This window comes from Brachionichthys hirsutus, chromosome 11, assembly GCF_040956055.1.
Source record: "Brachionichthys hirsutus isolate HB-005 chromosome 11, CSIRO-AGI_Bhir_v1, whole genome shotgun sequence".
NCBI classification, from domain to species: domain Eukaryota; kingdom Metazoa; phylum Chordata; class Actinopteri; order Lophiiformes; family Brachionichthyidae; genus Brachionichthys; species Brachionichthys hirsutus.
The window spans coordinates 1,006,673-1,032,948 of NC_090907.1; the positions used below are offsets into that span (position 1 = coordinate 1,006,673).

Consider the following 26,276-nt stretch of genomic DNA (forward strand, 5'->3'; position numbering starts at 1 on the left):
TATGTAATTTTAAAATGTTTTCTAATGAGAAAATCAAGTCTTCTGAAGGTATTTAATATCTGATCAATTAATCCACAGGTAGTAATCGAGACATTGTTTGATTTTTCTATGTTTAAGCACTCAACGTTACCAAATATCCGGTTTAACAGTGCTTAGCCTTCGCTGAACTCAGACTCGTAGCCCTCCAGCCATAATTTACGGTTACTGGATTGGTAACAGCAAAGCGTTTACATTTGGTGGATTTTATTTGACACAAACTCATAGATGCCAATCCCCTCAACATGCCCGGTTTATGTCATCAGGATGAATTATTCTTCGAGAAACTACCCCGAATGTCCAAACAGCCTCCGATAAAAGCATGCCCAACCGTTTCAGCCGTCGTGGTTCACTGCAGGTTCAGTCTGGACAGGTGTACCTAGCAAAGCGAACACTAGGAATTTAAGCATAGGGGAGAATTGCGTGTCTGACTTATTGCTACGTTTCTGCGCTGAATGAATTGAACGCGTAGAAGCTAAATTGTTTAGCAGCCGTTCGCAGGGAGCTACAGATTGACCCTGTCATCAGGTCAGTCGTCTTGGCTGCTTCCTGTCGGCTGGATCAGCGATCAGCCTCGCATGAAGTCATATTGATATTCCATCTCTAATAACTGACCACATTTCCACTGCTAATGACACGGCGGCGGCCATCTTGGCTCTGTTTGCCATCTCATTACGTTAAACTGGAGGCGCCCAAACCCCCCAGACCCGTGTGTGTGTACATGTGCTAGTTCATGTGTGGTTGACGGAAGAAAAAAAAAACACGTGGAGAGGTCAGAGGTCATCAGCTGGAGGAAAATATGAGTGTGCAATGGACGAATGGACGAAGCGGCATCGGTGAAGGTGTTTGCTTACAGAACAACGAGAAAAGGTGGATTTCATCTGTCTTTGGAAAGAGGAACGGTTTGAAAATGAGAGCTGTTGGAAGATCTGCAGATCAAGGGTTACCTGTCTACAGAATCCGTGTTCCCCTTAGAGTCCAGACGCCAGACGATGGCGGCATCGGTTGACCTTGTTTATCCTGATGAAGGATGACATTGGTGAATTGGAGCAGACTGGGCTGCCCGTGCGTTTTTTTTTGTTTTTTATTTGCAGTGTAAATTTACCGACCGGTGCATCTGGACTAGCATTGCGAAACAAACTATGTGGCTTGTCAATTTAAATCTCAAAATAAGCTTTATTGGTGTCAGCTTTGAGGCCACATTGCTGCACCAGTTAAATTACATACTATTGGGGCTCCTCTGTACTGTCAGCTGACGCTGTGATTTGTTAGCGTTCCCGGGGAAAGCCGCCCTGGGGCGTACCGACCCTCTGAATATCACAGACGTCCCGTTGCTCAGGGGATTATTAACATCCTCTTGTTTCTCCTGTGCACGTTTTTTTGGAAGGACTCCGCCTCGTCTTCACCGGTGGAGCATCAAATTTCATTCATTAAATCAGAATTCTGCTCAGACGGTTTTATAGCCTTTAATTAGCTGTAGCGAGACGCTGCTTTCCAACCCGGCTGGTGATTACAGACTCTCTGTGAGAGCAGCGAGCGAGGGAATGGCCTCGTCTCTCCATATCTTTGGCCAGATTCCTTCTGTCTGTGGCGTGACCGAGATGTTGGTCGCCTTGTGGTCTCTGGAACGCGATTTACGGGACCGCCTCGACACCGTGTCAAGGATCTGGGTGTGGTCAGAGATGCAGGGGCTTATCTACAGTCTGGATTTCATTATCCTAGCTTAGCTTAGCTTAGCATAAAGGCTGTAAGCAACTAGCGTAGCATAAAGACTATAAGCAACTTTGCCCTAGCATTATGTAAAAGATGGAAGGCAAGTACATACAATTAGTGAAAATCCTTATTCTATTAGTAGTTTTTTTTTTTATCAACCCAGAAAAATTTCATACTTCTCAACAATGAAAAAAGACTAAATTCTCAAGAAAATCTAGCATTTAACTCAAGAATTACTTCACATTCATGCTTTCACTTTTAACATTGCTGTCGAACTTTGCAATATTTCTAAAACGTCAGGATCATTAAACTTTCCCTTTTCATTTTCCACATCAGGTAGATTTTTAGTTTTAGAATCCATGAAATGATCAGTGTGGGCAGGAAAGAAATTCTTAGAAAATCGAGAATTTTTATGTACAAATGTTGGAATTTCTTTTACCCGCGATATTCAAGCAAGTATAGAAGCAGACACACTCCTAGTTTTTAATTCAGATGACCTGGAGCTCAAACAAACAAACCAACAAACTCCCATGAACTAACTTTTAAAAACTTTTCATCCATATATATATATATTATTATTGTGGCATTTTGCCAATAGCATGGAAACATGCTTCCCATGCTTCCGTTTGGCACAGCTGGATTGAGATCTTGATTCGGATCATAATCCGGATCCAGGCGGTTGAAATCTATATTCACTATATTCAAACCGGTTTGAAATGTGTTGCTGGTCTCACATTCTAATTGCGCACATAATTTTCAAATACAATAAAATTTATTCTTCTCAACAGTTGAAATGTTTTTATTTGTATTTTTTACAGCATCCCATCATTTTTAGTTTTTAAAGACTGATAGACTGGACCATCAGATCATCACCAATGTGAGATAACCAATAACTACCATTGACTGGTGATTAATCAATAATGTGTGTGTGTGAGAGAGAGAGAGAGAGAGAGAGAGAGAGCTAACATTCCTTGCAGACATGTCAGCATGAACTCAACTTCCTGGCAATGGTCTTATATCTTAGGTTTGTTAAGTTTAGTGTGTGTGTGAGTTTGTGTGTGTGCGTGTGTGTGTGTAGGTGTGTGTGTGTGTGTGTGTGTGTGAGCAACGAGGAAAAATGACTCCATAGATTCGGTAGTTTTGTTGAGTCAGCCCCTTGGGAGTGATCTATTTTTACTCCTGAACAGTGAGGTAAGTGTGCGTGTGTGTGTGTGTAGGTGTGTGTGTGTGTGTGTGTGTGTGTGTAGGTGTGTGTAGGTGTGTGTGTGAGAGAGAGAGAGACACTGTTTTAGAAAAAGTCTAACAAAGAAAGTCTGTGAGTCTGTTAATGATCGTTTGGTGTGTTTTGACTATTATTTATTGATACCCACCACAAACTAATTGGGGGGGGGTCGGCTCGGGACCGTCTGTCCCGCCTTTAGTTTTCAGGCTCGAAATCTGTTTCAGATTTGTTTCCCCAAACTTCCGACACACAACCACAGGGTACTGTTGTGGCGTCTTTCACGACAGGAATTTTTATTGTATGTAATTTTATTGTCTCCATAGTTACGAAATTAACTTAACTTAGATTCTTAGAACTTAGAACATTAAACAAAATGTTACATTATACTATTTTTTTAGTCCACTTTTAAGCCTGGAGATTTTAGTTGATCACGATGTTTGGGTCTATGACGTCACTGTGTGGGTCTATGACGTCACTGTGTGGGTCTATCATAAACCCACACAGTGACGTCATAGACGGTCTATGACATCACTGTGTGGGTCTATGACGTCACTGTGTGGGTCTATGACTTCACTGTGTGGGTCTATGACGTCACTGTGTGGGTCTATGACTTCACTGTGTGGGTCTATGACGTCACTGTGTGGGTCTATGACATCACTGTGTGGGTCTATGATGTCATCTGATCACAGAGCTACGAAACAGTTAGCAGCAGCAATTATGAAAGACAAACAAGACAGCCGCCCGCCTACCGACCAATCAGAGCCCGCCGTCGATCATTAGCGTCACGTCCGGTGACGGCGTCCGACGTTTGCAGGCGTAAATCCAGACAATGGGACATTTTTATTTACAGTTTTTATTGGTCGGATGTTCCTTAAATTTGTTTGGTTGATAATGAGGGTATAAGAAAATTAAAAGGAAGAGTAACGTCAGACGACTGGATGGCACACACACACACACACACACATGCACACACACACACACACATGCACACACACACACACACACACACATTCACACACTCACACACACAAACTATTTTCCATTTGAGCAGTTTAATAATTCTCAGACTTTTTATAGAAAATCTCTGATTCACTGAGGACCCCTCTCTCTCTCTCTCTCTCTCTCTCCATCTTTCCGAAGGATATTCATTCTTCCTAGCCCAATAGATGCCATTTTATGAACAACAGCATCATCATGATAATCAATCAGCGGACCGATCGATAGAACCGGCCACTGATCGCATGATGCTGAACTCAGATTACGCGACTTCTACCATCATCGTTTCAGACGATGCTTTCTATCGCACAATAATTCTGATCGTCTTGCTTCAACTCGGAAACCAGGATGAAGATATGTTCTACAAACTGGAGAACGATTGAGAGACAGGGAAGAGGAGGGGAAGCAGCAAAGAAAGGATGGATGCTACGGAGGAGAGGAGGACTGACCTGGAGCCGAAGCCATCGTGGGGCAGCGTGTGTTTTTTTAGGGCTGTTCTTCCCACGACACCGCATGACCTCCGTCTCTCTCGCTCTTCCTCTCCTCGTCGCTCTATAAATGGACCGTCTGGTGGCACTTAGTGACCAGTCAGGCTTAAAAAGGAGCGAGGGAGGGAAATGTAAAGAGAGAGAAGACTGGAACGACGAAAGAATGACATTCCACATTTTATACGAAGCGATCGGTCAGCGAAGGCAGACGCAGATGAAGATGACATCACGCCTCCAGGTCACTGACCTCGGTTCAGGCATACAGGAAGGGTTAATTAAATAAAACGTCTCATTAACGGACCTACAGGTGAAGAGATGGCCGTCCACGTCATTCGTTTCAGCGCTGTACCACCAGTAGCCACTCGGGGCAGTACAGCCACACGTCGTGCAAGAAGAAGACAAGAAGACAGCATCCAATCAGTTAAAGACGAAAATGTGTGGATGGAGTGTAACCTGGCCCATCAGAGTCCAACTGGCTCCCCCTCGGGTGGGGGGGGGGGCTTCATCAGGACAGGGGAGCCCAGTGGACTCATTCGGTTCCAGATCCAGGAAGTCTTCAGGGTCTAATTTTAGAGTTGTGTGTTTTAGTGCGTCACCAAGGACAGTGGAGTCCGTCTCGCCCAGAGTCCAGATGTCTCCTGTCCTACGAGTCCGGCGGGACCGAAGTGAGTCCCTCGACCTGAAGCTGCGTCCCTCCCAGGACGATGGTTGATGGTTGTGGGTCCCGCTCCTGTACGTCCATCATCCAGCCGGCTGACGTAGATCCAGGCCTGCTCAGAGGTGGAACCATGCCCCCCCCCCCCGAGCCCAGCTGTGGAACCGTAAATAAATCACAATAGAAGCAGTAAAAGCAACAACAGACCTCCTTTAACAGGCTGTCCCACCCCACCCTTAAATCGTCCCCAGTCCTCTGTTTGACCTCAGATCGGGGTCCGGAGGCTCAGACCGGTCGGGGTCAGGATCTTCTAGATCTTCAGCTTGTTAGGAGCAGTAATTGAAATAATCTGGCTGGAAGGAGAGCGAAACAAATTCTGCGTCGACGCTCTAAAACTCCCCAGGCCGGACGTTAAACGCACGAACACAGAACCAAGCGATCCAGTATTGATTATTGGGGCGCCGGTGGCGAGGGCCCGGTATTTCTGCTGTTAACATTCATCCTCTAGAGCAGAGTAATAACTTCTCAAATGAGTGTCAGATGTTGCGAATGACGACTAAACACACACACGACGTCGTGACTTCACGATCGGGTCGATTGTAAGAAGACTCTCTTCCTGCTCCGAGAACAAGCTGCAGCGTTTCCGATCAATCACAAATATCTTCTTATGATTGAATCAAACCCTTATATTTATCCGTTCCATGTGCGCTGGCCAGAAACACGGACTTTAACTTTAACTTTAACAGCGAGGGCGACGCTGAAGAATGATTTAAAATCTGCTTTACGACAGAATGACTTCATTCCTGCTCGTCTTAACGTTACGTTAGGAGAAGTCCATCTCGAGCTGCGTTTGTCCGCGTCGCTTTGAAGTACATTAATAAAGTTATTTCAATGTGTTGCCTTGAAAGCACAACGTGGAATTCACCGCTGGAGGGACGCACTGATTGCTGCTGCCACTTGCTGGTCACAAAACACAACGGCACACAAAGTTCACTCGATTGTAAATCAATTAATTTTACATTTAGCTATTTATGATACAAACATCAAAGCTAAAACAACAGTTTTAGCTGGTTTTGGGTTGGTGGGAGGAAGCCGGAGAACCCGGAGAGAACCCGCGCAGGCACGGGGAGAACATGCAAGCTCCTCACAGAAAGGTCCCGTGTTGGATTTGAACCTGTGGCCTTCTGCTGTGAGGCAACAGCGCTACCCACTGCGCCACGAGGAAGAATATGATCCGAACTGCAGGGTTCGGGCAAACAAGCCGTGGCTGCGCCTTTAGCATAAAGCTAATCACTAATCTGCAGTTGGCCCCGCCTCCCCGTGCTCTCCGCGCGTGGCCTCCTGCGTGGCGCTGAACACCCGTCTCGGTCTCAGCCGGGCCCGGAAGGCTTTGCAGAAGATGAAATAAATGATGGGATCCAGGCAGACGTTGAGAACCGACATCAGGACCGTCAGCTCCTTGGCGTAGAAGAACGCCTGGTTCCACGAGCACCGGCGCCACAGGAACATGTAGGGAAGCCGGACCAGGTGGTAAGGGACAAAGCAAACGGCGAAGACGGTGACCAGCACCGACATGTTGCGGCGGGACTTGGCCAGCTTCTTGGAGCCGGAGGACGCCAGCTGCTTCTGCTGGGCCTGCGACAGCCTGCAGGAGGTTCTGTAGTAGAAGAACGCCAGCGAGGCGAGCACCAGCAGGAAGACGGCGGCGGTGCAGGCGTGGATCACTTTGTAGAACAAGTTCAGCTGCTTGCTGTGGAGGGCGTCGCAGCTCACCGGGCCGGGGGCAGGGGGCAGCGGCTCCCGGCTGGCCAGCGACAGCGCGATGTAGGTGGTCATGATGGCCAGGAGGAAAGCCCAGGTTACCGTGGCGATGCCGCGGGCGGCTCGCACGGTCTGCAAAACGTGAGTTCCTGCCGGACGGACGATCTTCAGATACCTGAGAGACGAGAGACGGCATCTGATGATTTTCTTACCTGAATTAAATTAATCAGATGCACAATTTGATTGATTTCGATCCAGAGGCCGACGTTAAGTCTGGGGGGGGGGGGGGGTCAACTTGATTCTACCTAATCTAACCTGGTCCTACCTGGTCTAAACTGGTCCTACCTGGTCCAACCTGGTCCTACCTGGTCCTACCTGATCTAACCTGGTCATACCTGGCCCAACATGGTCCAACCTGGTCCTACCTGGTCTAAACTGGTCCTACCTGGTCCTACCTGATCTAACCTGGTCCTACCTGGTCCTACCTGGTCTAAACTGGTCCTACCTGGTCCTACCTGATCTAACCTGGTCCTACCTGGTCCAACCTGGTCCTACCTGGTCCTACCTGGTCCTACCTGGTCCTACCTGGTCTAACCTGGTCCTACCTGGTCCTACCTGTTTGCAGCGACGAAGCCCATGAACAGGATGCTGGCGTACATGTTCAGGTAGAAGGCGGAGGCACCGAAGTTGCAGTAAACTTGTCGGACGGCGATGGAGCTGCTGGCGTAATTGGCGATGCGCAGGGGGAGACAGAGGCTGACGAGGAAGTCGGCCACGGCCAGGTTCTTCAGGTAGACGGTGACGCTGCTGGGGGCCGGCTGCTGAGCTTGGAAGAAGTAAAACCTCAGTGTGAAGCCATTCAGGAACAAACCCACCTGCGGACGGGGATTACAGGAACTGGATTAGACAGGGATTGGTCATTTAAGATATTTCTTTGAAGTATTTCAAGGGAATCTCACCAGAAACACCAGACTGTGGGCCACGATGAAGAAAAGGTGGGCCGGGGCGTCGACCTGGCCGCTGCAGGTCTGACTAGCGTTCATCTGGTCGGACTGGTTGAGAAGAACGGCCACTTTGACTCCGCCGAGGTCCCTCATGCTCTCTGGATGTTCTGAGTCGACCCAGTAAATAATCTCAGACAGGTAGAAGCTGACGCGGAGGCGCTGCAGGGAAAACCTGCCGGTCACGCTACAGGAAGTCATCACTTCCTGTTTGTCTCAGCCGCAACAATACATAGGATGCAGCATTTTTACCGCTGCAATGCGCGGAAAAAAAAAATCTAAATTCAGTTTAAATCAATTAAGTGTTTTTAAAAATATATATACGTGTAGTTTGCTGCCGTTATCTGGTACTAATATGTCCATAATTTTACTGCCTGTTTCTCTTTGTTGGTTTGATTACAGAAAACAACATACGAGGAGAACATTACATTATTTATACTTAACATGTAATATATTTAAATAAGTAAAAACATATGAATCTGAAAGCACATCTGCAGTTTTACTTGAGTATTTTTTCACCGTCGTTCTAAAGTCTAAATACTTTTTCTTACCTTTGTTGATGCTTCTAATCACAATACACATAAAAAAAAACAACGTAATTAAAAGTTCGGCGTTACCCGTCTGCGTATCTCTGATCAGGAAGCGCTGCTGTGGGTTGGGGGGGGGGGGTTTACGTGTGATGTCATCACACAGGGCAGTTGTGTTAAAATGGATCAGGCCTGCAGCCGACAGATTAATAATCTGAAAGAGAAACAGAAAATGTGTTCCAGTGTGACGGGGGGGGGGGGGGGGGGGGGGGGGGGGGGGGAAGTTCACCTGAAGCGATCTGTGAGGACGAAGAGCAGCAGCGTCTTCAATTTCTTTCTATATAATTAACTAAATGAAATATAAATATCATTTTTATTATATGCCTAGACATAAAATCTAATAAATTAACTGGATGTTAATGAGGACCGGCGAGATTAACAATGAATGGATGTCTTATTTATAATTGATTAATTCATTAAAATGTGCTGATTCAGGTTCAATAAGATCATGTGTTACTTTACCAGAAGAGCACATGATTTTAATATAAAAAATAAATTAATCTGTAGTCTCCATGGCACAGACTATTAAGAATTGGCAGTGAATGCGACTTAAAGCATTTAAGGGTTGTTTTTATTTTCAGCTTCAGTTTAACAATTGATATCACAAAAGATGGATTAATTGATCTAATTAATCGATCTAAATTCAGCCACTTCTACAGCATGGTTGTAGTTACATCCCGTGGCCACTTGGGGGCAGTGTAAATACGTGGTAATACTCCAAACTGAAAGTAACAGCGTTGAACATGACGGCTCGTAACGAGGATAAATTGGTTCGGATCAGATTTCGAGTGGGAGAAGAATAATCAGAGCTAAAAACCAAAATTCAGGATTTAAGGAAATGAAAGTCGCTTTCACTTCCGTCTTCACCGTAATGACACCGTTTATACATCGTCTGAAAGCGAATCATTCAGAGCAGATGTGTGACTTCATATCAAAAATAATTCTCATGCAAACTCATCCTTTCCTGAGATTTACCTCCGGAAGGACATGTCAGACATTCACGAATTATTTGTTCTATTATTTTCAGCGTTGGAGTCCAGGATGAGTCGGATGACGTCACCCAACGTGTCTTTCATGCAGAACCAGACACTCGCCTCTCAACCCAACCACGACTCGTCTCCTCTCCTCCGTTCCCGTGCCGTCGCTCCTCCTTCCCTCCCCCCGTTTAGATGTTGCTCAGACTCTGGCCGTTGTTCAGGGATCTCCTCCTTTTTCTCCCTGACAATTTTCTCAGCAGCGATTCCCTGAAGGTTCGACACATCAGGAAGTAGATGACCGGGTCGAGGCAGACGTTGAGGGCCGACAGGAAGAGCGTCCCCTCCTTCAGCTGGAACAGCAGGAAGCGGGCGTCCTGGCTGAAGCCGAGCGCCAGCGTCTGGCTCAGGGTGTACGGCACGCGGCAGACGTGGTACGGCACGAAGCAGAAGAAGAACACCGCCAGGATGCTGAAGATGCTGCGGTTCGACTTCCGCCGAACGTCGCTGTCGTTGTGCCGCACGCGGCGGTGAGACCGGTAGATCCGGCAGGCGATGGACGCGTAGCTGAAGACGATCACCAGCAGGGTCGCCCAGAACAGGCCGACGTTGAAGAGGGTGGACGCCCGGTGCCACCGCACGCCCAGGGGCGTCTTCAGCTGCATGCAGTGCCGCGAATTCCCCTCGTGGGCCGGCCGGCTGGTCAACACCACGTTGGGCAAGACGCAGAGCACCAGGAGGCTCCAGGTGGAGAGAGCCAGCGCCCGGGCAAAGCCGGCTCTCTGCAGGAGGGGCAGCAGGTTAAGCCTGCCCAAACGGGAGGAGGAAGAGGAGGAGGAGGAGGGAGAAGCGTGCCAGACGATCTTGACATAGCGCTCGAGGCTGATGAAGCCCATGAAGACGATCCCGGCGTACATGGAGGAGTAGAAGAGCACGGCGATGTAGCGGCACATGACGGCGTGGAGCTGCCACCCGCCCAGGCCCAGCTGAGTCGCCAGCTTGAAGGGGAAGGTGGCGAGCATGAGGAGATCGGCCACCACCATGTTCTTCAGGTAGACCACCAGTCCGGAGTCGCTGGGCACCCTGAAGAAGATCCAGGCTGCCAGGCCGTTCAGGAACAGCCCCGCAATGCAGATGGTGAAATAGAGCGGTGGGAGAACGTGGAGGGTGAAGGCGCTGCTGAAGTCGGATTGGTTGGAGGGGGGGCGGGTGGCGTTGAGGGGATCCATCCCTGGAGGCACACAAACACAGTTTGAACGTCATGACCAGCGCTGACCCTCAACGGCCCGACGGAATCACCCCCACAGCAAGGCGAGGGCCGTTGGCTTGGTCGCCATAGCACCCAGGTCTCGACTCCGATCCACGGAGGCCCACCTCGAGACCTAAAGGGCACCTTGGGGGCCCGATGCCCCAGCAGACCTCCGGGCCCCATCACACAGGTGACTCTGAGGCCCCGACCGATCTGTGTAGAACAACGTCTCCGCTTTCAACAAGCAGGATACGGCTTACGACAAAGGCGACGCGGTTCTGCCTCATAGTGAACCCCCCCCCCCCCGGAAGAGCATTCAAATGGATCTTTATTTATATTAGTCAGTAGTCAGACCGGTCTGCTCGTAATTAAACACCAATAAAGGCAGCTTCCGTTTGAAGCTCCCAGCGGAGACAAAGCTTTCTGTTGACACTGGCCTTCATCTCCTACTCCTCCTACTCCTCTCTGTCCTCCTCGTCCCTCCCGACTCCGACTCATCCGGGTCCAACAAACACAGAGGGACCACCTTCGTCCACTCTTATGAAAACAGGACCGCGAGGACCTTTTACCTCTGCCGCCCGTGTTCCTCCGAACCCGAAGACAGTTCCTACGATGCTAAGGACCTCAAACAAACGTGCTTCATTAGGAGTTCAGGGTCTTCATACAAAACATTCCTCCGGCTTCCTGTTTATGTTGAGAATATCATTTTACAAGGAGCAGCTGTGTGGAGAACAGCTAGCAGACCAGACCCCTCCCCAAACCCTCTATAGGATTAGAACCGGTTTCTCATCCATCCATCCATCACAGTTGAAGAGCTGCTAAATCTCCCGCCGTCTCCCCGATATGAAGATATTTCAATTTTTGTTGTTGTTGTTGTTATAAGTAATTACTTTGAGCAGCTATTAACTTATTTAAATCTCCCATTTGTGTGTGACCCCAGTCTGGTTGTTCTAGCTCTGATTATTGACCGATGTTTATGGAATTTGGCACAGTCACGCAGGACGGGGGTCTCTATCGCAACACCGAATTACATCCGGATCGGATCCCAATTGCGGATACTGTCACACATTTCTTTTCTGGATTTTCCCATTTATTTATAATGGAGGCTTTTTTCCAAAAAAAAAATTACATTTTAATATTAAAACCCATTTATGGATTCAAGAATCAGTTAAAAATAAACATCAACTCTGATTCACTTTGACTCTTCATGGTTGGTGTGTAAAGATGCCGAGAACAATCTAGAACCTTCTGGTGCTGATCCAGATCACCGCGTGGATCCAGTCAGGAGGGGAACGTCGTCTTCTTCTCCAGCTCTTGTTGGATTATTGAACGACACAGAATGAGCCGCTCTGATCAGCTGCTCTGAAAGCCAACCGCTTCTGCTTTCGTCCTTCTGACACGACTTCGGAGGAGACGGAGCGATTAACCACAGGAAGCATGAATGTAGATGTGGAGACAACAGAACTCGACTTGTGAGTCATCTCCGGCTCATCTCAGCCACTCCTGTCGGCCTTCCCCCGAGTCCACAAGGTCGGCTGGTGCTGCTCGTGCACCCTCCATCGTTCCGGCAGAAGTGAAAGGTCGATCCGGTGATCCATGAAAGCAGGGAATCGTGCTTCCTCTTCTTCCCTGCGTAAAAAAACGACTCCTGGGCTGCTGTGCTAATATTTCTGTCAGAGATCAATAAAACAGCTGCTGGGAATGAACCATCGTCTCCACAAAGAGCCGCTGTAAAGGTTTATTTGATTGATTTATTGGATTGTCAGAAGGATCGCGGTGATTTTCCATGAACGGGGGGGGGGGCGGGGGTTCTGGGCCAGAAGTGAAGACAGAAGATGTTGGTGTTGATCTGAGCCTTCGGGGGAGGCGGAGCCTGAAGCCAACCTGTTGACCCCTCTGAGGTCTGCGGCCCACGCCTGTGACCTTTCTGTTCATGTCATTCTTGGGACATTTGGAAGAAGTGCGGCGTAACGCTCTCCTCCTCCTCCACATCTCATCTCTGATCTTTCTACGTGCCGCAGCGCTCTCAGCATCTTCCTCCTCGCGTGCTGATTGGTGGATTTGAAGTGACTTGCTGGGTTTGTATATCTTTCTCGTTTACGGCGAAGGCAAACTAATGACGATGTTACTAAGTTTGTCCATTGTCAGCTTCCCAGCATTCCGTATTAATCTGAAATACGGTTTTGGGGGAAAGCGGGTCAGAACCCAGCTGTTGTGGAAACGTGGGTTTGAGTGATCCTTCCTTCCACGTCTTTATTCTCACAAGAGCCGACACATTTCAGTGTCCTGTAGGATGCAGGGAACGGAGCTGGAGCCTGGACTATTATTATTATTTTTATTTTTATCTGCCACTTTTCACTGCAGTTTCCCTTGAATTTCATGAAAGTTGAATATTTTTATTTTTTATTTTAGACGTATAATTATTTTATCCACCTCTCCATTCAATTATTCCTCTGCTTCTGTTAACCGCAGACTCAAAACAATTAAACTGTGTTTTCACAAGAGTTGTGTAGAGTTTAATATTTTTAAAAGTTTAGTTTCAACTTTTTCTGGAAAATCCTCTGCACATTCCGCTCGGATCAATAAGAGCCTCCGCTGTAACTACTGATACGAAGCATTCAGCGATAGTGTGTGTGTGTGTGTGTGTGTGTTTTAAGTACTTAAAGTTAAATGTAAGATTTGATGCGGGGGAAACAATCAGGAAAAAGATCTCAGACTTAAAGAATGATCACCATTTCTGATGAATGATGTCATCGACGGCTGAGACCTGAACAAAAACAAGACTGCTGCCAGTAAGTGAAATGAATTAATGGATTTGCAGAGAAATAAAATGTGGATATCAGACAGCAGATTTTAAAACGCGAGCAGTTTCCTGGTTAAGAACCCCCCCCCCCCAAAATTAAAAACGACACCAGAAGACATTATCGATCGACTCACCACAAGAAGTCTCTGATGCTCCGTCAGCTTCCCAGATGTTCCTCCACCTGCCATGGAAATGAGAATGTTCTCTGTTGGTTGGAGCAGCAGCTTCCACTGCCTCTCTCTCTCTCTCTCTCTCTCTCTCTCTCTCTCTGTCAGATGGACTCCACACACACACACACACACACACACACTGAGGTTTAGCATCTGTCAGGTCTTCTACGTGGACTCTGCACCACTTTGTGCCGTAGTGTGGCATCTAGTGGCGGTTAATGCCATTGACTTCAACACGCTGATGGTTGTGTTGTTGAAGCTGCACATTTGGAGCCACATCTTTAAATCAAACACCTTCGAGTGACCAAAGATAATCCAGATAATCCAGATAATCTGGCCCCTACTGAATTGAACTCTTTGACCACGGAGCTCAGTTTGTCCTGCAGGACGTTGGACAGCGTCCGTGACGCCGGATCGTCTCTTTGCCATTTCAGAGACACCTACTTGTGCTCTTACTGTTTCACATCGGGCTTCGACTGCGAGGCGTCTCTGCAGATAACAGGATGTGTTTCAGACCGCCGCTGATCGCTCGTCTCTTTATAGCTTCACATCTTTTCCACTTTTAGTCTCTGCACCCCCCCCAACCCACTCACTTTCCTAACAAACTGCCTTCCACCTGGCTCCGTGTGGACTCAAGTCTTTTTTTAGGCATATAAGTCATGGGAGCTCAATGTCAAAATGATGAAGCGGTTCAGCTTTTGGTTTTGACGTTTGGCTAACAAGCTGAGACAAAAGCGAGGTCCAAAGGAACAGCACAGAGCCATGCTGCCAAGGCTTCGGGGGAAACCTGGGGGGCTTAGATTCACCTTTTAAGGTATTTGCATAAAAAATAAGACCAACATTTTTTTTTTTACATCAAAATTAGTTCTAAGTCCAATGGTTGTCGGGTTTAAGACATGATATCGGACATAAATTCCACAGATTCCAACTTCAAATCAGATTTCTACACCCATTAATCAGAGATGTTGAAGGAGACCTTGCTTCAAGCTCCCACAGTCCGGAATTAAAATAAAGTCCTGTATGGACATGAACCCGGTTAAACTCTCAGGTCCAGGAAATCCCAGCACGCCAGAACACACCGGTTCTGGAAGCCGCTGTCTTTTCTTTAGAGACTGTATATTATTTGGACATTGTTGGTGCATCTCTCGCCCACGTTGCTCTGATCTGGTAGAGAATGGGAGGAAGAGAAGTCCAGCAGGGAAGAGGAAGATATCAGACACAAGAGGAGGAAGAGGAGCATCTCTGTTCATCTCCACTGAAATAACACTGGACAGCTGCAGCGCTGCCCAGTGAATTCATCGCTGGAATATTGTTTTTGTGTACATAAAAATAAATGTTTCTAAACGCTATCGTAGCCTGTGGGATTCAAACTGACAGTTGCTTATAGTACGTCGTGAAAAAAGGTTCCATTTGACACGACCTGATACTGAACAGCTCGTTTTTGCAACACAAAATGATCCATTGAAATAACCTTTTTTTGATTTGCCTTGAATTGATTTTAAATCATCGTCAGCCTGGATCCCATCATTTAAATCATTTTTCGCGTGTTATATTTAGATATATACATGATTGTGTCTTTGTAATTTCTGTATAAAGTTCAGAATCTTTTTTGATTGAACGTTTGTAGTGTAAATAAATAAAAGAAATAAAACAGAGAACAGCTTTTTTTTTTAATGCATCGATGGAGAAAAACTAGCATCCATAGGAAGTGACGTAGCAAACGAGTGGGCGGGGTTTGAGAGCGAGACCGCAGCTCAGAGAGCAACAGGAAGTTTTCTTCAAAACAGAAGGAGAAACTGTGTTTATAAAAAAGATGGATTAAGTGAAGCGTCTTTCTCTAGTCGGAGCAGCTAAAACTTCCGACAATGTCGACCACGGTGAGAAGCGGGGACATTATTCACCTGAATGTCGGAGGGAAGAGGTGAGGAAACGGAGGATGGTTGTAGCGAGCGGGCTAGCCCCGGCTAGCACCGGCTAGCTGTAGCGGGCTAGCACCGGCTAGCCCCGGCTAGCTGTAGCGGGCTAACCGTAGCGGGCTAACCCCGGCTTCTCACCGGGATTCGACCCACTATAATCAATTAAAACGTTACAATACAGCAAACTCTTACACACTTAGTTGTTCCTGTCGGTTAAAGCCACTCGAGCAGAAAAACTAACCGGTAGCCATTTAAGCTAGTTTAACAACTTTCCAAGCCATTGTTTATGTTTCATTCCCCATAATCATTTCTAAAATGTTCTTAAATGTAAATAAATAAAAGGTGCAGCTTCTGCCATGCTGTAGAATAATGTCCATGAAACATTCCAGCACTGCACGGCTCACAAATGGGTTTAAATTAGAGATTGAGATTATGGGATGGAGACCATGAAGGAGGAGAAGCTGACAGTTTGTTTACAGGTTTAGCACCTCCCGACAGACGCTGACGTGGGTTCCGGACTCCTTTTTCTCCAGGTGGGCGATGTAAACACACACACACACACGCACGCACACACACGCACGCACACACACGCACACACACGTTTTTCCACTAACAGACCGTTCTGTTTTTGTCTTCAGTCTTCTGAGCGGTCGGATCTCGACTCTGAAAGATGAAACTGGAGCTGTGAGTTCATTGGTTCTTTATCAAGATGCCTGTTCGTGACATCACAAAAACGATCCAATCACATGCTAGCATCTGTTATCATCATCATCGTCATCATCACGCTCTCCTCCTGCCCCTCATTTCTTGCCTGTAGATCTTCATCGACAGGGACCCCTCCCTGTTTGCCACCATCCTTAACTTCCTGCGGACCAAAGAACTGCACCCCCGCTCCATCAACGTGCACATGCTCATGCACGAGGCCGAGTTCTACGGCATCACGCCGCTGGGTGAGACCCGGTCCGATCAGAGCGGAGACGTCTGTCCGCTGGGACTGATGGGTGGCGTTTGATCTCCATCAGTGCGGAAGCTGCAGCTGTGTGACGAGCTGGACCGCTCCTCCTGCGGGAACGTGCTGTTTAACGGCTACCTGCCCCCGCCAGGTACGCCCGAGTCTGCTCCCCGCGTGAGACCACCTCGAGTCGCGTCCTCACTTCCTGTCCGTGTCCCGCCGCAGTCTACCCGGCAAAGCGACGCAACCGCCACAGCGTGGCCGGGTCGCAGTTCATGGCGGGGAGAGTCCCTCCTGCAGAGAGAGCCCCCGTCCGGCGCAGCAACACCATGCCCCCCAACCTGGGGCATTCTGGGATGCTGGGCAGGGCGGGCTTCGAGGAGAGAACGGCCGCAGGTAAACACGCACACACACGAACCCTCGGCGGCGCGTGTCTGTGGAGCGCCGCGCCGACCCGTCTCCTTGCAGGTCAGTTCTCCGACCCCGGCCTGGTCCGGATCATCTGTGGTCACCACAACTGGATCGCCGTGGCCTACGCCCAGTTCGTCGTCTGCTACAGGTAAACGGCTGGATGGTGGATGGGCGGTGATCAGGAGGCCTAACCCCCCCCCCCCCCCCCCCAGGGTGAAGGAGTCCACTGGCTGGCAGCAGGTCTTCACGTCTCCTCGTCTGGACTGGGTGATTGACCGAGTCGCGCTCAACGCCAAAGTGATGGCCGGCTCGCTGGGAGACAACGACAAGATGGTGGCCGTCGCCTCGGCGACCGAGATCATCCTGTGGTCCGTCTGCGCGGACGGCAACGGGAATGAGATCGGTACCGGTTTACAGCCGCCTCGTCTCCGGATTGATCCTGATTGGTTCATCCGAGAAGACGAGGACGGATCCGTCTGAATGTCCGTCCCCCCCCCGCAGGCGTCTTCAGTCTCAACGTCCCCGTGGAGGCCCTCTTCTTCGTCGGTAATCAGCTGATAGCGACCAGCCACACCGGGAAGGTCGGGGTTTGGAACGCCGTCACCAAACACTGGCAGGTGGGTGGAGACGCTTTCGGGCGGGGCGGCGGGTCCGACTCGTCCGACTCGTCCGCCCGACGCTGAGTCGGCGTTGTGTTGCCGCCCGTGCAGAATCAGGACGTGGTTCCGATCAGCAGCTACGACACCGCCGGCTCCTTCCTCATCCTGGGGGGCAACAACGGCTCCATCTACTACATAGGTGCGCTTCATTCGTTCACCGGCGCCACCTGTCGGTCAGACTCACACGGCTCTGGTTTTGTGCTGCTCAGACGTGCAGAAGTTTCCTCTGAGGATGAAGGACAACGATCTTCTGGTGACGGAGCTGTTCCGAGACCCGAGCGAGGACGCCATCACCGCCCTCAGCGTCTACCTCACGCCCAAATCCAGTAGGGACCCGGATCAGAGCCAGTACGAGTCCCGGCGCCGAGCAGCGGGAGATGAAAACCGCATGTGGGTCATGTGATCAGGTGACAGCGGGAACTGGATCGAGATCGCGTACGGGACCAGCTCCGGGACCGTCCGGGTCATCGTTCAGCACCCGGAGACGGTCGGCTCGGGTCCGCAGCTCTTCCAGACGTTTTCCGTCCATCGCAGCCCCGTCACCAAGATCATGCTGTCGGAGAAACACCTGATCTCAGGTGCGTGGCGCGTCGGAACGCACCGCGGGGTGACCACATGACCCCCGGACGTTCACATCTGCTGCCCCCCCCCCCCCCCCAGTGTGCGCCGACAACAACCACGTCCGGACCTGGACGGTGACCCGGTTCAGAGGGATGATCTCCACCCAGCCCGGATCCACGCCGCTCACCTCCTTCAAGATCCTCAGCCTGGATGAGGTCGACGGACACGGAGGCTGCGGCGCCGGCACGGAGATAGGTACCGCTGAACCGCCGGGGTCGAAGGTCGCGGCCGTTTGATTAGAACCGAACCGCACGCCGTTCGGGACCGAGTGCGTCGTGTGTTCCAGGCCCGTTTGGCGAGCGAGACGACCAGCAGGTGTTCATCCAGAGAGTCGTACCGGACACGGATAAACTCTACGTCAGGCTGTCGTCCAATGGGAAGAGGTGAGTGTCCACGCTAAGCTGAGCTGGTCATAAGGAACCAATCAGAGGAGAGGGGCGGGGTTTCATCACGAACTCTCCGTCAGGGTCTGCGAGGTGCGTTCGGTGGACGGCACCTGCATCACGGCCTTCATGGTCCACGAGTGCGAAGGCTCGAGTCGCATCGGCTCCCGTCCCCGTCGGTACCTTTTCAGCGGCCATAGCAACGGCAGCATCCAGATGTGGGACCTGACGACCGCGATGGACATCGCCGGGAAGGTCGACATCAGAGGTGACACTGGTAGCGATGCGCTTTGGTGGGGGCGGGGGCCGGTACCACGCTGTGATTGGGCGGTGACTGTCGAGGGCTCTTATTGGTTGTCTCGCAGCTCTGGGCGGGCCCACGGAGGAGGAGCTGCTGGAGCTTTTGGACCAGTGTGACCTGGCTCTGACCAGAACACCTGACAGCACGCCGCGGGCCTCCACCTGCAGGTACACGCACACGCACACGCACGCGCGCACGCACACACACACGCACGCACGCACACACACACGGTTTGTTATTGTTTAGAATCAAAAATCCAAAATGATCGAGTAGAAGTTGAAAGGAAGTTAATTTGATCCTTATTGGAAGAATAAAGAGACTTTATTTATTTACACTATTATTAAAGAGGGCTCTGTTGTTGTTGTTGTTGACTGTCGCCCCCCCCCCAGCCTCCACTTTCAGCTGGGCGACGCCTTCCGGATGGAGCGGCTCCTCTCGGCAGGAGGACGAGGAGGCTCCTCTTCTTCAGGTTCGTCTGCCTCCCTGTGCGGCAGCGTCCCTTGCCAGGCTCCGCCTCCCGCTCCCCTCACCAAGCCCGTCAGAGACGCCGGAGGCTCGGCCGGACCCGGGCCGGGTCCGCAGACCTTCGCCATCCCAACCTACATGCACAGCTCCAGCCCCAGCCAGATGGCCAGGTCCCGGGTCAGACCGGACCGGGACAGGGACTGTGGTCCCGTACGAAGGGGGAGCTTCGTTGAGCGCTGCCAGGAGCTCGCAAAGAGCTCTGAAGCGGCTCCGGGCTCCGGGTTCGGGGCCCTGCCGGGGTCAGAGGGCGCTCGACGTAGCTTAGCGGTGTGCAGCGAGCTCGATGCCCGATTTGGAAGCAGAACCCCGACCACCTTCTCTGTGTCACCTGCTGCACGCCACTCGTCAGGAACCACTTCATCATCATCATCATCATCATCACGCTGCAGGGCCACGCCCACTTCTTCATCAAGCCCCACCTCTCCCCAAACCCCATCCATGAGCCCAAGCCGGTCTTCGGGGTCTGTTACGCCTCAGCGTGGTGCAGCGGCGTCCCCTCCTGATTCTCCAGCTGGTCCCGACGGTCCCGACGGTCCCACCAGCGACCCGCCCGCCAGCCCCAAACCACACATGAACGAGACCAGCTTCTGATTGGCTGTCCAGACACGAACTCTGCAGGTACTCAGAGTGAACCCGTCAGCCAATCCTGAAAGCCAGTTCATGTTTACAGCACGTCCGGTCACATGAGACATGAAAGACCAAACAGCCAATCAGCAGTCAAGCAGCGTTCTGTTGCCATGGTTACCACATGCCGGTTCCTAATTCATGCGATCATTATCTCTACGTGATCAACAAAGCAGATGACTCGGTGAAATGTGCAAGGGCTCACTTGTTAAGCTCCGCCTTCTTTTTTCTACTCTAGCTAACCTGTCGGCCTTTCCGTTTGAACCGATGTTAGCTCGAGCGAGCTAACGGATCAAACGACACAATGTTTCCGACTGTCGTAAAACCGGGAGACGACGGACCCGTTAAACCCGCGTGCGTTTAGCCACGGCGTCTCCAGCTAACGATCTATGGAACAGACATAGAAATAAATTGTGCTATAGCTAGCTAGTAGCTCTGAGCTGAGCTTTACAAGTTGGCTCGCAGTGCTTGCGTTATATGCGGCATTAGCATTGCTAAGCTAGGCGGTGATGTCACCTAGCTAGCTACGGTTGTCATCTTTGGTGAAATGAAAAAGAAAGAAATTTCAAGAGAAAATGTTTGTCTTCAGCGTGAGATCAAGAAACTGTTTCCGTGGTAAATTGTGCTCCCAAATCTGTTTGTCAGGTTAGCAGCAGTAACCATGGTGATTGACTGATCGAATGCCGGATCTCTGTAGCTCTACAGAGCGTTTTTAGCCGATTCACAGCCTCCAGGTCTGATTTGACGGAACGTTCCCCAAACTGCGAGCGACCTCAGTGGGACATCGATCAGCTGAACGTCCCCCACGGACGTGGGCGGAGCCAGAAGATTATTGATTATGTGGCCCATCGACAGAAACGCGTCATTCCGTTTTGAACTGAACTGTTTTGTAGCATCATTTGCATAGAAACTGTATTTTTGATATTCGGACAACATGAATGGATGAACGTCTGGTAACGATCCAGGTGTGACTGCAGCCACAGCCAATCAGGTTGCAGCGCCCCTTTTGCTCAATTGAAGAACAAGCTTATATTGATTTGTTATTGATTGTATATTTGTCTGGATCTTTTATTTTACCGCTGAGACTCTGTTCAGGTATTCTAAGTACATTTATTGTACTGCGTAATGATTCATCATTAACAGCCAAGTAAATAAACTCCATATTTTCCGTCTGCCATGTTTCAATAATTCACACCTTATTCTGGGATGGGTCAATCTGCTGATCGAGTACTTTCGGTACTTGAATTGAGTATTTTAACTCTGTGTTACTATTTTTGAAATTACCCAGCGCAGTTTTTATTTTTTTATACATGAATTTTATTACAATACTACCGTACTTTTGTCTTGTCTTGTGAGGGGTCGCCATAGCAACCCAACCTCCTCCCCACCCAGAAACTAACATTTAAAGCTTTTTACTCTGGACAAAAACACCAATAACATCCGTGCGTGCTAAGGGTTCCCGAAGCTTTGCCTGACAGGCAGCGGAAGCAACAACAAACCCTGAGTGAAGTTCCAGGCAGGGCGGCCATGTTTTATTTTTGTACATCATTGGGGGGGTGCACCGTTCCTGGAGGTACTGCAATACCAGGTCGATGCGTGGAGTGGACGGAGCAAGCCCCTATTCCATCTCCCTGCTCCAAAAATCAATTTAATATATGGTCCCCGGGTAGGGGACGTATCAGATATTAAACTGATAAGAACAGATACTACACTTGATCTTAGCCAAAAGGCCGAGAAGCGATAACCGGAATAAGGTCCGCGGCGGGGGGGTCTTCCGCCGCCCCGTCCTTCTCGCTGACGGTCCGCAGAACCGAGTCACGACCCGGACCCGAACTGGGTCGCGTGGATCACATAAAACGCAGCGGAGAGAGGACAACGCCACAGAATGGCGGGGAAAGAGAGTTATTTTAGATAACCGCGGTTTGGGTGGCACTTCCTGGTCACGTGTTTGACGCTAAACCAATGAGAACTCAAAGCCGGAAAATCTTGTTTTTCGTGTTTTTAATGCGTCAGAATGTTTTTATTCTAAATAAACTAACGTGAAAATACCTCATCATAAAGTAGTTCAGCTCTTGTAGAACAGAAAAAGGCCTTTTTATGCCACAATGTGTCCATTAAAAGTGTTTGAAATACCGAACCCGACAGCCTCTAGTGGACACAAGCCCTAACTGCAGTGCGCATTTATGAATAAACACAATTCACGGAATATCTTTCGGATAAAATATCACCTGTAAAACAAGTTTTAAACATTAAATGCGCAAAATCCTATTCACTATTTGTCAAACAAATTTAGTGCACGTTAACAGACTGCATCCTGCCTTAGAAATCCAAACACACTGTGTGTTAAAACGTGTAACAACTCACAACACAACTCCATCCATCCATCCATCCAGTCCGACCCTCCAGACGCAAGAGAAAACTTTATTCAACGTTTACAAGTCTATCTCGTCTGCTTTGATCGATTAACTTCAATTGCATGTTGTAAATAATCTATATTTATATCATAATTGTCTATCAAGCGTCTTAGTTAATCGCTATATGTACTAGTGCATAAATCAGTGTCGTGTAGGACACACTAAACTTACATCCGTCAGTGAATGGTTTTCCATGTTTCGGCATGCAGTGAGAAAAGTTAGAACCCCCCCATTGAAATAATAAATCCTCACTCCGTCCCTTGAAAAGAACGACTCGTTCTAAAACTAACTCCCGAGTCTCGTGGTGACGCTGCACGATTATATACAAGTCATTTAAAGTATCGCAAGATAAGAAACAACAACAACAACAACAACGTGGCATACGCATAAGTTTATTCATCGTTATCATTCACACATCTCTCCTGTGAGAATAAATATGCACATGAAACGTCCTCACGCTGCAGAGCTGCTACTTTGTTGGGTAAACCGATTGTTCTGCAGTTCTCTGATTTACATGAAGAAATATTTACAACATGTCATAGAATACGGAGAGCGAGTCGAGACAAACATAAAACAGAAGACAGAATGAAATGAGAGCGACGACTCTGTGCAGAAGGGAAGGCCTTTTAAAGGTGTGCAGGACCGAGTGCAGCAGAGAGCTGCGTTTTGACACACAGACTCCGCGTGTCTGTCCCGCTGCTGTGATGACGGAGAACCACAGGCCGGTTCTAGCGGCGGAACCACATCCAGCCGTTGATGAGCCAGAAAGCAACAGTGACCGAGTACAGGAACACCTCCCGTCTCGTTCGTTCCTTGTTCTCCTCCTCCAAATGCTGGAGCCTCCGGTTCAACTTGATGAGCTACAAATGAATAATTCATCAGTTATCGTTAGTCAGAGGCGGTACGTGATAAAAGATGGAGCGTTGCCCCTCTGACCTGACGTCGGAGCGTCGCCGCGTCGACCACGGTCATGTCGTCAGGCCCGCCGTCCAGCGAGGCTTCGTAAGATGGTAACGTAATGGCGTGCCTTCGGGAGAGAGCAGACATATTCAGCGCTGCGTGGCGCCCATTAAGCACGTTTTAGACGGAACAGCCAAGCCGACAGTCACGCGATCTTAGCGGGCAAACGTTTTTACTGAACCCGAAAAGACAAAGGAAGAAAGAAAATAAAGAAAGGATGAGGAATATGACGAAGGATCGGGCGGAAGATCGCCAGGTGACTTTACCTGGGTTCATGCAGGGGGTTGGAACTTGAGGCCGACCCCCCTCGCAGTGACGGTTTGCTATAGAGGTGGGGACAGGCAGAGTTGGAACAAGAAGAAATGGAAACATGTTGTCGAGGGCAACGTCTCCGTCAATTACGACGTCATCACAAGTGACCTCAAATTGTGTTTTTGTATTTTCTAAAAACAGAGATCAGAGAGCTCCGGAGCTGATTGATTACAGCGGAGGCCGTAAAAGAACTATTCTCAACCTGTTGGTTTGTTTAAAGATTCTCAAAAGGGACCATCCGAACTAAAAAAGGCCCGGTTCGACCCGCATCAGTAGCTCCACAGCCATGAGGCTCAACGTAGAACAGCGAAGCTCAGAACGCCAGACGGCGAGCTAGCAGCGTTACAGCTAGCAGCATTAAAGCTAGCAGCGCTAATATTCTCCCTAAAGGCTCCTGTAATGTTGAGCTACACGAACAACCATCACATTCGTCCCACGGAACTACAGGAAAATCTAGATTTAAAAGCAGCCCCACTCCCCGAGGCGGTCGAGTTAGCTGATGTTAGCTTGTAAGCAAAAAGAAAAATGAGCCGGTGGTTTGGGAGATCACCTGCGGGGGTTCTCATCCAAGGCCTCCAGGACCTGCTGGTAAGCCCGACGTGTGTTGGACTGGATGAAAGACAGAACACCGCTAGCGCTGCGCACGCCGTGTCCTTCCTCAGTGTCCACGAGAGGGGGACAAGGGTGGACAGCGGCTGGGGGGGACCACCGGGTGGCACTGTTTAGTGCCCGTCATTAGGAGCAGACAATTCGGAGGGAAAGGGAAGAAAAAGACAAAGGAGGAAAGAAAGGAAGAGGGAGGGGGAGGGGAGAGAAGTAAGGAGAATAAGATGCCCCTTTCTCTTCTTCCTTTACTGACTTTAAAAATGTACGTCTGCCGAAGGTTCTCACAACAAAAGGAAAAACAGGAACGGGAAAGAACCCTCTCAAACTGAGACATGCTAGGACCCAACGGGCTACCCGGGACTCGACTTACGCAGAATCATTGTGCGTCAGCTGACCGTGAACGCGAGCAGCTGTGTTCTCACTGGCTGAGCGCTCTCGCCGGAATCGTCCCTGGGGGCGGGCCTAAAAGGAGGAGGGGCAACCTATTGATCCAATCAGGGTGTCGTACAGTCAGGAACACATCCTGCTTGACTACCCACCGCCTCCTCACTGCCGGAAGCCGCCCGCTGCTCCTCCTCCAGGAAGTCCAGCGGCCGCTCGTTGAGGGTGAGGACTCTGGGCGGAGTCTTCAGAGACAGGCTTTCTACCGGTGTCGCCTGGATCAGGTCCAGGTCCCTGGGTCTGGGGAACCGGGGGTCATGGCCGTCTCCTGATTCAATAGACAACGTGACAAGATCTTGTACTTTCTCCTCGTGTCGTGAACCAACGTGCTCGTGTTGATTAACCCTTCGTAAGAGGACACCGACCTGCAACCATGATCCTCTCTGGAACCTGCATGACGACGCTTTGGGGGACGTCCTGAGCGCCGACGAGGGGGCCCCCGTGGGCTTGAGGAGCCACTTTGAGCATCTCAGGAATCCGCATCCTCTGGCTGATGCCTTCTGCGTAGTCGAGCTCATACTGAACGCGGTTCATCTCAGCCCTCTCTGACTCGGGGGAAGGGAATTCTGCGACGCTCATTCGGCTGTGGGAGGAAAACGTGCAACGACACGGAGCCGATTGTAAACCAATGAGAGATTTGAGTGCGGTGATTTCAAAGCTACGAGGTGTTTGAGGGTACGAAGAAAGAATCTCTTCAATGATTTCCTCAAAGTAACACTGAAACTAGTGCCACTATCGCGTGAAGGCAAGTCGGTGTCTTCTGAGTTTGAAGACGGGGACAGAAGACACAATCAACACTTTGATTAGAGAAGAGAAGAGCAGCTAAATCTGCTGTTCGAATCACAAAACACGCATTTACTGTAAAATAAGCGTCGAGATCAACACAGGAATATTTAGGTCACTTAGATAATACCCTACTTGCCCTTTTAAAACTTCATTCTATGAGAAAAAATAAGTTAACTACTTAAAAAACATCTTCATGGATTAAGTCACTGTTGGGATATGTGACTTTCAGCTAGACCACACGTTAGCGCCATTTCAGGCTAGCGCTAAATTCGGTTTCTTACCGTTAGCTTTGAGGCTAATTATTTCTGCTTCCGCGACGAATAGTTCATTCATGAAACCCCAAAGGAAACTAAAATAGCTACGCGATGACCGGTAGCGTCAAAGCGCCGTATTTCGAACTGCTAAGCTGCCAAACACCCTTAAACGAGAGGGATCTCCTAGCTAAAACCAAAACAGGAAGTACCACAATCAAGAGGAAGTGACGTGCGACCGAACTTTTTGGAGTTGAAATGAAAAGAAACAGTAGAAAAACAATAGAAGTTCACAAATACATACAGGCCCTCTTTATTTCAATATTTCTATTGGAATACCAGTAATGGAAAAAAAACAATTAAAACAATGAAGATAAAAAAAAAAAAAAAAAAAAACTATTCCTGCCGCTACATTCTAATTTAATTGAGTGGTGTCGATATTTTAATTAGAATATATCG

At 49.3% G+C, this 26,276-nt stretch overlaps 4 protein-coding genes and 1 non-coding gene across 6 annotated transcripts; 1 reads left to right on the plus strand and 4 right to left on the minus strand.

Moving 5' to 3' along the window:
* Positions 1-385: 385 nt before the first annotated feature.
* On the minus strand, positions 386-7,914 carry LOC137901648 (P2Y purinoceptor 14-like). The gene is made up of 5 exons (XM_068745693.1): positions 7,831-7,914; positions 7,487-7,746; positions 6,435-7,046; positions 5,933-5,972; positions 386-415 (listed from the first exon to the last, which is right to left on the minus strand). The coding sequence occupies exons 1-5, from the start codon at positions 7,912-7,914 to the stop codon at positions 386-388; spliced, it is 1,026 nt and encodes a 341-aa protein (XP_068601794.1).
* Positions 7,915-9,624: 1,710 nt separating this feature from the next.
* Positions 9,625-10,662, minus strand: LOC137901605 (P2Y purinoceptor 14). Its single transcript, XM_068745651.1, has one exon. It carries the CDS (start codon positions 10,660-10,662, stop codon positions 9,625-9,627), a length of 1,038 nt encoding a protein of 345 aa, XP_068601752.1.
* A 4,810-nt stretch (positions 10,663-15,472) lies between these two features.
* shkbp1 (SH3KBP1 binding protein 1) lies at positions 15,473-21,211 on the plus strand. The gene is made up of 17 exons (XM_068745293.1): positions 15,473-15,576; positions 16,051-16,104; positions 16,210-16,255; positions 16,389-16,521; positions 16,594-16,674; positions 16,749-16,919; positions 16,992-17,082; positions 17,147-17,337; positions 17,436-17,551; positions 17,645-17,732; positions 17,803-17,919; positions 18,001-18,171; positions 18,254-18,409; positions 18,501-18,597; positions 18,681-18,865; positions 18,963-19,065; positions 19,288-21,211. Exons 1-17 carry the CDS (start codon positions 15,521-15,523, stop codon positions 20,012-20,014), a joined length of 2,583 nt encoding a protein of 860 aa, XP_068601394.1. The 5' UTR covers positions 15,473-15,520; the 3' UTR covers positions 20,015-21,211.
* Positions 21,212-21,598: 387 nt separating this feature from the next.
* LOC137901870 (U2 spliceosomal RNA) lies at positions 21,599-21,789 on the minus strand. Its single transcript, XR_011105718.1, has one exon. It is a non-coding gene; the product is annotated as a U2 spliceosomal RNA (small nuclear RNA).
* A 1,052-nt stretch (positions 21,790-22,841) lies between these two features.
* On the minus strand, positions 22,842-25,964 carry mffa (mitochondrial fission factor a). 2 transcript variants are annotated; one of them, XM_068745382.1, is made up of 8 exons: positions 25,848-25,964; positions 25,146-25,363; positions 24,879-25,048; positions 24,710-24,801; positions 24,284-24,451; positions 23,688-23,744; positions 23,398-23,488; positions 22,842-23,321 (listed from the first exon to the last, which is right to left on the minus strand). In XM_068745382.1, the coding sequence occupies exons 2-8, from the start codon at positions 25,357-25,359 to the stop codon at positions 23,190-23,192; spliced, it is 924 nt and encodes a 307-aa protein (XP_068601483.1). In that variant the 5' UTR covers positions 25,360-25,363; positions 25,848-25,964; the 3' UTR covers positions 22,842-23,189. The 2 variants fall into 2 exon arrangements, with proteins under 2 accessions (XP_068601483.1, XP_068601484.1); XM_068745383.1 differs by lacking the exons at positions 23,688-23,744; positions 24,284-24,451.
* Positions 25,965-26,276: the final 312 nt, after the last annotated feature.